Consider the following 12,461-nt stretch of genomic DNA (forward strand, 5'->3'; position numbering starts at 1 on the left):
TAGGGAGGTATTTATCTTTTTTATTGAACTGGACATGTTTAATCAATTCTGTGGTTATCACATATCACCAATTGAGCAGATTCAAGGGTACTAAGTTTACATGGACTATTTATTGTAACTTAAACTTTGTAGAAGCATTTGCAAGATAATGGATTACTAAACTATACAAGTCATTGTACAATGGAAAAAGCTTGAACCTTCTATTGAGGATCTACCATAGTAATCGTCACTTCATTTATAGAGATAGATGAATCTTGGCACTTGAAAGTTCTTTTCATAATAAGAGCAGGTTGGTTAGGAGTAGACGCCTTTGTTTCATTCTCCAACATGAAAATAACACTTGACATGGTTGGCCTTTCTGATGCACTTTCTTGCACACACAACAACCCAATTTGGATGCACCTCAAAACTTCATGAGCAGGATAAGAGTCACCCATTGATGAATCAACTATGTCCGATGCTCGGCCTTCTTTCCATGAGTCCCATACCTAAAATTGTTCCGTACGTTCATCCGAAAATAAGAAATGGGAACTAAAAATATTTTTCAGCAATAATGTAAACAAACAAGTTTACTTACTCACATGTTCTATTAAATTCGTTGAAGGATCTTCATAAAAATATACACTGTTCTTCTTGCCACTAATGATCTCCAATGATAATACCCCAAAGCTAAATACGTCCGACTTTATTAAGAAAAGCCCTTGCATTGCATACTCTGGCGACATATAACCACTATATTGGCAAAACAATACAAAAATAAAAGTTAATATGTATGTAACATAATATTTTGTAAGTGAGTTGATAGATTGTTTAGTATGGTATAGACAGAGCTAAGAAATTTCAAACGGAGTTCATAGACCTTGGTGAACAAATGCATACGCAAATCTATATAAAGGGTTCTCAATGTTCACAATACATTGAAATCCTCCTACAACCACCCCTCAAAATCTCCAGCCTAAAGCCATTCATATCTGCAAATTAATTAACTTATTCCATAATTTTGATAATTTCTTTATCTTAGAGTCCTTTCCGATGCCAAGCAAATTGTGGATGATCTAAAATACCTCATTTCATTTTGTAAATTTGGTTTTGGTGTTTTCCCTTCCACAAAGTTTGAACTTTAATTTCTTGGGAGTTGGTTTTTGTAAAGCACGTTTTGTGTGGGAATTTCAGTCACATTGGAAGTGTATGAGAAAGAAGATAAATTAATGTATACAAATGGGAACTAAGAGGGTATGGTTCCTTGTCTTCTTCCACTTGTCTAGGGTTGGTCTAGGATGCTTTTCTCAAACGCATGTACAAATTGAGCCTAGTCGTGGCGAGGAGCAATGGGGTAGGGATTTGATATGTGTTAAGTTCCATTTTGCGCAGAGCCAGATTCCTTTTGGTCGACGTCAGATAAAGCTTTTTCCGGTGTCGGTGGTCGGTTGGAATTTTTCCAACGTCGGATATTGGCAGTAATACTCTAGATAGAGTACTCTAAATTTTGGGGTTTTGACAAGGACCCATCCAACCTAGGTCGCTCTTTGTCTGACATGGACCATTGCCTGACTAGCATCAGATGAGCATCATTCGACGTGCTTCAGTGCTAGGGTTTAACATAATCTTAGTTAATTATCTTCTCTCTATTCGGCATTGGGTATTCAGTGTCCGATGTCAGTTGGATGGCATTTGGCTCCAACAACTCTTTCTTTTATGCCATCCAGCACTCGTCGAGTGCCAGTAAAGGTTGGCTGGTTGAGAGACACCTCTTTTGGAAAAGGTGCTTTCAAGGGGTTAAATAGTGGACGTTTTGGATATCTTGAGGATGAATTCTAAATGAAAAAAAAAAGGCTCTCTCTTGCTCCTTGGCTTCTAGGGTGTCTTTTTATTGTCCCTCTGTGGAAAATCCTAGTAAGTGGATCACATAGTGAGGTGGAGAGGTGCAAATGTCTTCTAGTGAGTAGAAAATTCTCAAGTTCTCTTAGGTGGATGTAGGCATATGTTCCGAACCATGTTAAATTTCTCGTATTTGAGTGTGATTGTTTCCTTCATTTCTTTCTTGTGTGTTGTGCACTCATCCTAACACACCCAAACCCTGCTAACCTTTTAATAGGCTCCTCTCAAATGTGGGCTCAAGAAAGGTGTAGGATCCAAATTTGGTTGAAACTCGTACAAGCAGGATTGAGTACTAACAGGGGAAAACTAAACCATTCTTAAATTGGATTTCTTACGAGAATGAAAAGAGAAAGAAAAACTTACTATGTCCCAACTACTTTGGTTGTATTTGCTTGAATTTGGTTTCCTCCGAAATTCTCGCCATACCAAAATCTGAAATTTTGGGGTTCATCTTTTCGTCAAGCAGCACATTACTAGCTTTCAAATCTCTATGAATGATTCTCAGTCTGGAGTCTTGGTGAAGATAGAGGACACCTCGAGAAATTCCAAGTATGATTTCAAATCGTTTTCTCCAGTCAAGCAATGCACTCTTAGTTTTATCTGCTCAAAGTTTTGCATAAAATAATTATTAAATGTCAAAAATAGATTTTACAAGTTACAAATGCTAATCTACAGGATGTAGATGTAAATTTTAACATTAAAAAAAAAAAAAATGTATGTACAAAAGAAAACCTTTTATTTGTTGGGTCTTGATTGATTGGCCACAATTGGTTACAGCTAGCTTGGCAGTATCAGTTTTGTCCTTCGGGCGAAAGCTTCACACAATAGGGGTATTGCGGATGATGGAGATGGGGTCTAGGTGGGGTCACTATATATGCAACTTTAGCCTGCTTCAAGGAAAAGTTTCTCAACTCAAACTTGTAACCACTAGGTCATAATGGAACAACCTTATTATTGCGCCAAGGTCATGATGGTTTTTAATCTTAATTTGCAAAAAAAAAAAAAAAAAAGTCATTTCTATGCCATGTAAGATGCTGGCATCTGCAGATGCACAGATGGGGAATCGAACATGAGACAGTGCGCCTAATCCACACAATCCCCAGTTCGCCCTAACCATCTGGGCAACCCATGGGTGGGTACAAAATAAATAAGAAAGCATACACACACACACTCACACAATGCGTACGACAGGGTTCGATCTCACGACCTCCTCCCCTGGGTGCCAGCTCCACAAGCCGAAGCTACCACCACTAGGCTATCCTAGTGTTCGTGGCATCCCATTGTCACTATGTATGGTTATGTCGAGATTATTCTTAATTGTTTCATATGTTCAAATAAAAAAAAAATGGAAAAAGAAAACAAACCGAAAATGAAAGAGTCCAAGCTTGTGTTGGGCATGTACTCATAGATTAACATCTTTTCTTCTTCCTTGAGGCTACAAGCTAAGAGCCTAACCAAATTTCTATGCTGAAGTTTGGCAATCAGTAGAACTTCATTTTTAAACTCTTCCATTCCTTGCCCCGAATTCTTGGATAATCTTTTAATTGATATCTCCTTCCCGTTGAACAGCCGACCCTGGAAATTTATATTCAACCAATCAATTGTTCAATGAGTATTTGATTCTGTTGTTACAATTTGAACTTGAAAATATAAACTAAAAGTGAAGAGAAGCCACCTTGTAGACAGGACCAAAACCGCCTTCTCCAAGCTTACTATTGGGAGAGAAGTTGTCCGTGGCTGCTGTTACAACATCTACTTCAATGAATGGTAATTCGAAATTCGTTTCATTGTCTTCAAACTGAATCATTCTAGAGAAGCTTTTATAACCACGCTGCCCATTCCCAATTGCCCCTGATCCAGTATACTTAACATTAGAAGTTGTTTGATACTATGGTTTGAGTAAATCAAACATTAGGAAACTGGGTTCAACTCATTAACTAACCACCGTTGAAGCTGCTAAAAGGAAAGTTCCCTTTTTTTTTTCTCCTTGCCTTTTCTCTTCTTCAGCAAATGGTACACATATGCAGCAAATAGAAGCACACCCACAACAAGACACACCGTAAGAATCATAGGTGGAACTGAGGCTTGAAGAGATTCAAGTTGAATGTAGGCATGGAGGTGGGTGTGCTTCTACGTTAAACTTGAATCTCTTCATGCCTCTGCTATGATTCAAATCCCTTCCTCTGGCAGGAAGTTGACTTGGAGTAACAATCAGAGAAGGGGCCTCGTGACTGCGGTTCTTGATAGAACCTTTGTAAATGAAGAATGGTTGAAGTCCTTTGATGATTGCATTCAAAAAGTGCTTCCCCGTATTGCCTGAGACCATGCCCCATTGATGGTTTGCTCTAGATCATCTCTGAGACCTAGAAACTGCCCCTTTAGAATTAATAATTTCTGGTTGGATCACCCGGACTTCCTGGATTTGGTTAATGTGGCTTGGAGCTCTGAAGTTTCTAATTCTCCAACCTATATATTGGCTCAGAAGCTGAAAGGCCTTAAGCCAATAATTAAAGCTTGGTCGTGAGGTGCTTTCCCTAACTTGAACCAGGAGGTGGCCACTTCCAAATCTGAATTGGATGCCATTCAGAGTCGGATTGAGGTAGAGGGTGTTCTGAACACCTTTTCGACCTGAAAGCTGATGCCAAAACCAGATACTGGAAAGCAATTGAAAACCATGAGAAACTGTGGTCTCAAAAGTCTAGAATCATATGGCTGATGGAGGGAGACAGATGCTCTAGGTTCTTTCACGTTATGACTCGTGTCAAGCGGGCTAGAAACTCTATAAGAAGTATTGTCATAGATAACAGAGATGAAATCAGTGATTTGGATCAAGTAGGGTCTTATTTGGCAAACTTCTACAAGAATTTTCACAAAAGCGTAGAGCTTGAAAATCATCCTCAGATCTTCAACTGCATTCCTAACATCCTTCTGGATTCGGATCGCCTCATGCTTGACGCTTCTCCCTTAGACGTTGAGATCAAGGAAGCTGTTTGGGATCTTGATCCAGACAGCTCTCCTGGCCTTGACGGATACATGAGATCTTTATTCAGAAAATGTTGGGTTATTATCAACAATGACGTCTGCAGGGTAGTTAAGGGCTTCTTCTCCTCAGGTATTCTCCCTAACGGAATAAATAATAATTTCTTGTTATTAATTATTAAGGTGGATGGGGATCGCTCTTTGGAAAAATTCCGTCCATTATCCATGGGGAATTTTTTCTGTAAAATTCTTTCAAAAATTATGGCTTCTCACCTCTCTGCTGTTCTTCCAAAAATTATTTCTCAGGAGCAAGGTGCTTTTCAGAAAGGAAAAGTCATTCAGATGAACATTGGCCTCATGTCGGAGCTGGCAAATTTAATGGGGCGCTCCTCAAGGGGAGGCGGTCTTGGTTTGAAGATTGATATCAGAAAAGCCTTTGACACTATTTCTTAGGAGTTCCTGTTCCATGTCCTTAGAAGATTTGGCTTTTCTAAGATAATGATTGGGAGGATCCACACCATTCTCAAGACTGCTAGAATTTATATTCTTCTCAATGGTGGCCCTGTGGGTTTTTTTAAGACTAGCAGAGGGCTCCGCCAGGGTGACCTCATCTCCCCTCTTCTGTTTATTATTGCTGAGGAAGTCCTGTGCCACAGTATAGCTGATTTATCTGCTAAAGGTTTGATCAAACCACTTGTAGGTCCTTGTGGAGTTGAAGTGCCTACCCACCTCTTATTTGCATATGATGTCTTCATCTTTATGAACGCCTCCAAGAGGTATGTTAGGAATTTAAATTCCTTTCTTTCTCTTTATCAGAGATGCTCAGGCCAGTTTTTCAATTTGGAAAAAAGTAAATTATTTTTGGGCAAAATTCTCCCTGTAAGGAAGCAGTGGATCACTGAAGAGCTTGCTATTCCTTGTTGCAATTTTCCTACCAAGTATCTTGGAGTTGATATATTCCAAGGTCGTGTCAAAAGGGACCCCCTCCTCCCTGTGATGGATAGAATTAAAGCCAAGCTTGTTGGCTAGAAAGGAAAACTCCCCTCCATGGTTGGGTGAGTGGAGTTGATTAAGTCGGTTATATCCAGAATGCCTCTACATAGCTTTTCGGTTTATTGGTGGCCTGCGGCATTAATCAAATGTCTCAAAAAATGGATGAGAAACTTTATCTGGATGGGGGAGATCGATTCCAAAAAAAAACCACTGTGAAATGGAACTCAATTTGTAAGCCCAAAAAGGAGGGGGGCTTGGGCATTTGAAGACTCCACGATGTCAACAAGGCTTTGCTAGCTAAATTGACTTGGAAGATCAAGAATGAAGATTCCTAACTGAGCAAGCTCATTCGGGCTAGATTTTTGACAAGCACTGGTCATTTTAGGAGATCCTACAAGTGCTCTTCTATTTGGGCCGGGGTTAAAAAATGTGGAATTTTATCTTTGATTATGAGAGATGGGTCATTGGCAGCGGCAGAAGTGTTGATTTCTGGAATGATAACTGGATAGGTCCAACTTCTATTCGGAACCTATCAATCCTAGATGAAGAGGAGTTGTCAAACATCTCCCACCTGTGGCTCTGTTCATTGAAAATGGAAGATGGGCGCTGCCCCTGGTGCAATCGACTTTCTTACGTGATATTTTTCAAAAAATTAAAGAGATAAATCTCCCATCATTGCCTTTGGAGGACAAGTGCGTGTGGAGTTTAGAACCGATGGGGTTATTCTCTACGAAGTTAGCCTGGGAAGGTATGAGATCCTTGTCTCCAACGGTTTCTTGGTCTTCCCTTGTCTGGCGAAGACACCTCTCTCTTAGAATTTCCTTATTGGGATGTCGCTAGCTCCATGAAAAGCTCCCAACAGATGACCTGATCCAAAAAAGAGGGATCCAATTCCCTTCTAGGTGTGATTTATGTGGCTCAAGCGTTGAGTCGCTTTTGCATTTATTCCTGGAATGTGAATTTTCTTCTATATTATGGAGCAAAACAGCGGAGTTGTTTAATGTGGTCTGGATCCAGAAAGGCTCTGTGGCAGAGATGGTGACCTAGTGGAATAATAGGGCGAAAGGTTGGTGTTTGAAAGAGGCTTGGATTATAGGCCTTTTCACCACATTAGTGGCAATATGGAATGAAAGGAATCAACGAAGATTTGAGGGGAAAAAGAGAAGCACTGCTATGCTTCTCAGTGGAATCAAAAAGGAGATTGGCTTTTCTTGCAGCAGATTGAAATTTTCAATAAAGTTGATCAAGAACCTCATTACCTGCGGAAGGTTACATCTTGAAAAATCAAGTCAGTCTTCCTCTCCTATTTAGGAGATCCACTAGTGTAAGCCGATGTACTCTTGGGTGAAGCTCAACTCAAACGGATGTGTGCTTGGTAATCCGGGTTGCGCTGGAGGAGGCGGAGTCCTTAGGGATCATGATGGGAAAATGTTGGTTGGCTTCCAGTTTTTCTTCGAAATTTCTAATAGTTTCGCTATAGAGATCTGGAGTACTTTAAAGGGGATCAAGATCGCCTGTGACAAAGGCATCTAACGGCTGTGGATTGAGTCTGACTCGTCCGTAGTTGTATCCCTCCTTCATCGCAGGATTATTCCTTGGTTTGCTCTTCAGGAGTGGAATCATACCCTGAGCTATTTAAATGATATTGAATGGAAGATATCTCAAAGATATCTCACTGCTTCAGGGAAGTCAATCCCATTGTGGATTGTTTGCAAAGAATGCTGCAAAATCTAGGATAACCTCCAAGAACGTCTCTTTGCCTTCTTACATTAGACAGGAGTTAGTTCTTGATGATGCAGGCAATACTTGTTTTAGATTTCTGAGATAGCGGTGGTGAGCCTCTGTTGATGGTAATGCCGTAGGTGGAGGCTCACTTCATGCTTTTGTATCATACTTATTGCTTTTTCTTTTCTTTTTTTCCTTTTAATAAAATCTGACCTAGCGAAAAAAAGGTAGAGGTTCTGGTGGTGGTGGTGATGCTGGTGGGGAGGATGGGGCCGGGAAGGGGTCATGGTGGTGGTGGTGGCAACCGTAGAAATGGGTGGTGGCTGGTGATGTTGGCATTGTGGTAGAGAGACACCTGGAAAAGAAAAAGGGTGATGTTTTATTTTTAAGACGAAATTATTAATTTGTCCATCAAATTTAACCATAAGCTTATTAAAGAGTAAATTGAAATTAATTTCAATTTCAAAATTGAAACAACCCGTCAACTATTTCATTTGATTTCAGTTACACTAAAATGAAATGTAAAAATCAAACCAAACAATTTTCAAAATAAAAATTATCTCATGAAATTAAAATAGAAAACATATCAAATCAGGCCTTAATGGTCTCATTCTTTAATTCTTTCTTGAATCCCGACTTCGGAGTATCAAATTCGTGGGGTCTGAATATATCAACTCCGATTCAAGTCTGATTTTTAAAATAATGCTTCTCAACAGTCAGGAAGGAGCCCTGAATCATGACATGAGAAGGGGCCAAGCTAAAGCAATCTGGTTCCCAGTTCCGCTGTGAAAGAATCAATCCTTACACACTCTAACCGTGGAGTTTCTATACTATTTATAAATCGTTTTAATTTCCCCCTTTCTGCATTTTCTTGTTTATGGATTGCACAAAAAATGAGACTTTTTTTTTTTTTTTTTGGGCTAAAGTCAAATAAGGAAATAAGGGGTCTTTGAACCTAAAAGGAATAGCTAAGTTGGTAAGAGACCTTTGCCCAGGATGCTATGCGTGTGGTTCTGAATTTGAGTCTTATTAATTTCTTAGGACCATTTATACAGGTGCTTAGTACTCTTCACTGTTTTCAATGAAAGTTGAATGGCTCTCATGTTATTTTATGGTTGTCCTTGTTGGAAATCCGGCCACGTGGCAGTGATGACGTGGCCAGTTTGGGTGACATGGATGAAAATGATGATGTGTCAGTGTCTAATGTTACCGATGAGATAACAGAGCCGCATGGTATGCATGGAGTGGTTTGATACATCCTTAGTAGGTGGTGCGGATTTCTGGGTTAAAACTGACAAAATTGACCTATTTAAGCTCGGGGGCATTTTCGATAGTAAAAATGACATTTTGGAAGACCATTTCTTCATAAAAAAATAAATATTATAATTTATCTAGTCCAATGTATCAGATTTCGTCGCATTTCGATACCGTATGAAGAAGTTACGACATTTGTGGCAGTCGAGGGCAATTTTGGCATTGAAGATGAGTTTTTTAAAGAAGTATTCTCCATGTAATAATACAACAAAAATCCTATCTTTCCAACGGTTCTAATTTTATCACGTTCCGATTCCGTATGAGGAAGATGCATCATTAGAAATATCTAGGGGCATTTTGATCTTTTTACATGGCTGAGTCAGATGATCGAGTCTTCTGAAAAGTCGTAGAGCATCTAGTCACGGTTCCAATGTACTTCATTTCATCTCAATCAGATATCATATGGAAAAGTTACATGTGTTTCTGTGAAGTCGGCTAGAAAAACCAAGCTGGAAAATCAACAGATATGCTCTCGGTGTTGGGTGGATTTTTCAGATTTTTATTTTGAAATTTCAGGGGTTTTTATGAATTTCGATGACAAGATGTTTGATAAAATACCTAAGTGATAGTTATAGTTTATTTGAGAGAAATTTGTATGTATGAGTGCTTCACTATAGGGTATTGTTATAAGCCCAACTTTATTTTTTATTGGTATTCAGTGGGTGCTAGACACAGGGGCTATGTGTTCCTTAGTAGTTACAACTACTTAAACCTATTTTCTATGGGTACGGCCTCTCAGACCATTCTGAGAAAACTAGGGTGAAGACCTAACCATTGTATGTCATTGGTGAAAACTGGGAATGTGTTCATTCCCTTGGCTGTGGATGTAGTCATAATTAGTATTGAGTAAATGCCGAGCCCGACAGTGGGCATTACTCCGTGCATGTAGGAAACTAGCCAAAGCATGTATTTCTTGTGTTGTGGATGTGTATGCTCGTATTTGTATTGTAGATTGGAGTGCTTGGCTACAGAATGGATGTGTACATCTAGTAGACCTGACCACTTGGCGATGCAGTGTGGATATGCATACGACTATGTATGTATATGACAATGATTACCGTATGAGGTTTATGAGATAGCTTTGGGCAGCAATACATGCTATGTGAGTAAGTTCCGTGCAATAGTAAGAATGATCAGCAATATACATAGCAGCTCTGGCCAGCATCAGTAGACTGTGCTATTGAAGTGCAAATAGTGATTGTCACATCAGGGGTGCAACTGAAAAATGAAAAAATATTTGGCACACTGATTCACCCCCCTCTCAGTGTCAATCGGGACCCAACATCTCATTCTACCCCAATATGACCTAGTCTATGTGGTTGTGAAAGCATTATGGATCTATGGCACTAATTAGGCCTGAGGTCAGTATACTGTCATTAGCTAAAAAAAAAAAGAAATAAGAAGTCTTTGACTTTGTTACAAAGATAGCGGTCATAGACATAGTTAGCAAATTCGGATTCGGGAATTATTCGGACGGAGAATTATTCCGAATAATTCGGACGATTAATTTAAGGATTCGGTCAAAAAAGCAGTCAAAAAATCTTATTGGGGTTTTTTTTTAAAAAAAATTGTTTTTTTTTATTTTTTATTTTTTTTTTTGGTTTTTTTTTAAATAATGTTTAAATGGACCGAATAATTCGGTTTAATTCGGATTCGGTCCGAATTATTCGCGATTTATATTCAGTTTTGAAAAAGTCACGAATTTTAAAGAATTTTATTTTTAATTCGGATTCGGTCCGAATTTTTGATAAAATTCAGAAAAATTTGGTTCGGCCGAATGATTCGCGAATTAGTCGGCCGAATTGATAACTCTGGTCAACGCTCCAAAACCCTAGTTCATGGTCCCTACCTTATAATGTGGTTTGCCTCAGGATAGGTCATGCTTTAGAAGATATAAGGGTCACCCTATTTGAGAAGTGTGTTTGTTCTTAAATCTAGATGAAATATTAAAGTTCAAGTGTGGGGGGTTCCTCAGTTGATGTGCTCTAATTGAAAGAGGGTGTGTGTTTTGTAGTTATTGGAAGCTTTAAATTATAATTTTTGAAGTTAATTTGAATTTTAGTTGTATATTCACTACAAACACCCATGAGACACAACTCGTCCACTAGGGTAACTTAGAGGTTTAAAGGCTTGTTGCACATGCAAAATGTAACTGTGATTCCTACGAAAGTGAGTTAGGCTTTTTTTTTTTCATTGTTTTATTTTATTTGTTATGCTCGAGGATGAACAAAAGTCAAGTATGGTGGAATTTGATGAGCACAATAATGTATGAAATCTTAGCGATATAAGTGTACATTTTACCCCACTTTGGATAGTACTACTTTTTTTTTTCTTTTTACAGTTTTCAAGTCTACAAGAGAAAGTGCTTAAAGTGAACCAAGAACTAGTCCAAGCTTGAACTAACTTGTTCAAAGGAACCAACTTAGTGGTACCACATCCTCTCCCCTACAAAATCCTGAAAATTATTCTCTCTCCTTGCCACCTCACAAGATCTTGAAGATGCTATGCAGAGATTCCTCTCTGATTTAGTCAAGATTGTAAGATATTGGTTAATATTGCAGGAAATGAATAAAATCTGTTAATTTTGGAAACAAGTTCTCTCTTTCCTCACACAATATCTCAGAGAATGAGGATTTTTACCAAGATTGAATTTTATTTTATTTTCTTTCTTTTCTTAAAGAAGACTTGTAGAAGGAAGGAGGCAAGACCAAAGCCCTATAAAAGCCCCTTCCCCCCCCCACTCCTAGGATGATTATTCCCTTTAGTTTATTTTCTAGGTTTTTTTTGCCTAGTTTATGCCTAGTTCTCTTCTCTCTCTCCTTATGTTTCTTCAAGCTTTTATTCAAGTGATTAATGATAATGCAATTCAATTTTTAATTGTTAGTTTGTTTAATTATTAGTTTACTTTGTTAATTTAGTTCATAGTTTAGTTAATTTAATTAGTGCAATCCATAGTTCTAGTTTTCAAACTTTGTAGTTCTAGGAAAGAATTGGTTAAAGTGACAAGAATCAAGAGTTTTCAAGTTCAAGAGAGCAAGTTCTTCATCAATAATTCTTTTCCAATACCATCACTGCAAATCAATCAAGTTTCAATTCAGCTTACACATAATCAAGGTATGACAAAGTTTATTAGTAGAATTAAGATTTTTATTTAAATAAAAGTAGTGGAATTAGGATTTTTATGCTTTTTTTTTTTCCTTTTTCCTTGTGTTCTTATTTACATATATGCTACAATTGAAAGTGATGCCTACAGTCGTGCCTCTCCCAGAAATTCGATCGATGTATTGAAAATGTTTCTTTACTTACTTGCTTTCTATTTCAGTTCTTCATTTGTTAGTTTAGTTTTATTATGTGTAGATTTTTTTTTTTTTTTGTTATCATCAACATTTATTTTACTTCTCTAATTGAAGTAATCCAACGTTAGAACTGTTTAATTTGGATTTGAATGTGTAGGTCATTTTCTTTCATTTATATGCATGTTCTAAGACCATAATCTAAAATCAACCATCCCTTGTTCAATTTCGCCGTACTTAGAATAGGTAAGATAGAGTGACTAATCTCCTTGTGATCGA

General features: G+C 38.1%; 1 protein-coding gene across 1 annotated transcript in view; it reads right to left on the reverse strand.

The window, feature by feature from the left end:
- Window positions 1–200: 200 nt before the first annotated feature.
- The window catches only part of LOC122070065 (G-type lectin S-receptor-like serine/threonine-protein kinase RKS1), a 19,738-nt gene continuing 7,477 nt past the window's right edge, over window positions 201–12,461 (reverse strand). Inside the window, 6 exon segments of the mRNA XM_042634161.1 lie at window positions 201–488; window positions 582–732; window positions 2,242–2,293; window positions 2,296–2,478; window positions 3,243–3,453; window positions 3,554–3,766. Coding sequence (XP_042490095.1) covers window positions 201–488; window positions 582–732; window positions 2,242–2,293; window positions 2,296–2,478; window positions 3,243–3,453; window positions 3,554–3,766 — 1,098 coding nt within the window.

This window comes from Macadamia integrifolia, unplaced genomic scaffold, assembly GCF_013358625.1.
Source record: "Macadamia integrifolia cultivar HAES 741 unplaced genomic scaffold, SCU_Mint_v3 scaffold814, whole genome shotgun sequence".
NCBI lineage: Eukaryota > Viridiplantae > Streptophyta > Magnoliopsida > Proteales > Proteaceae > Macadamia > Macadamia integrifolia.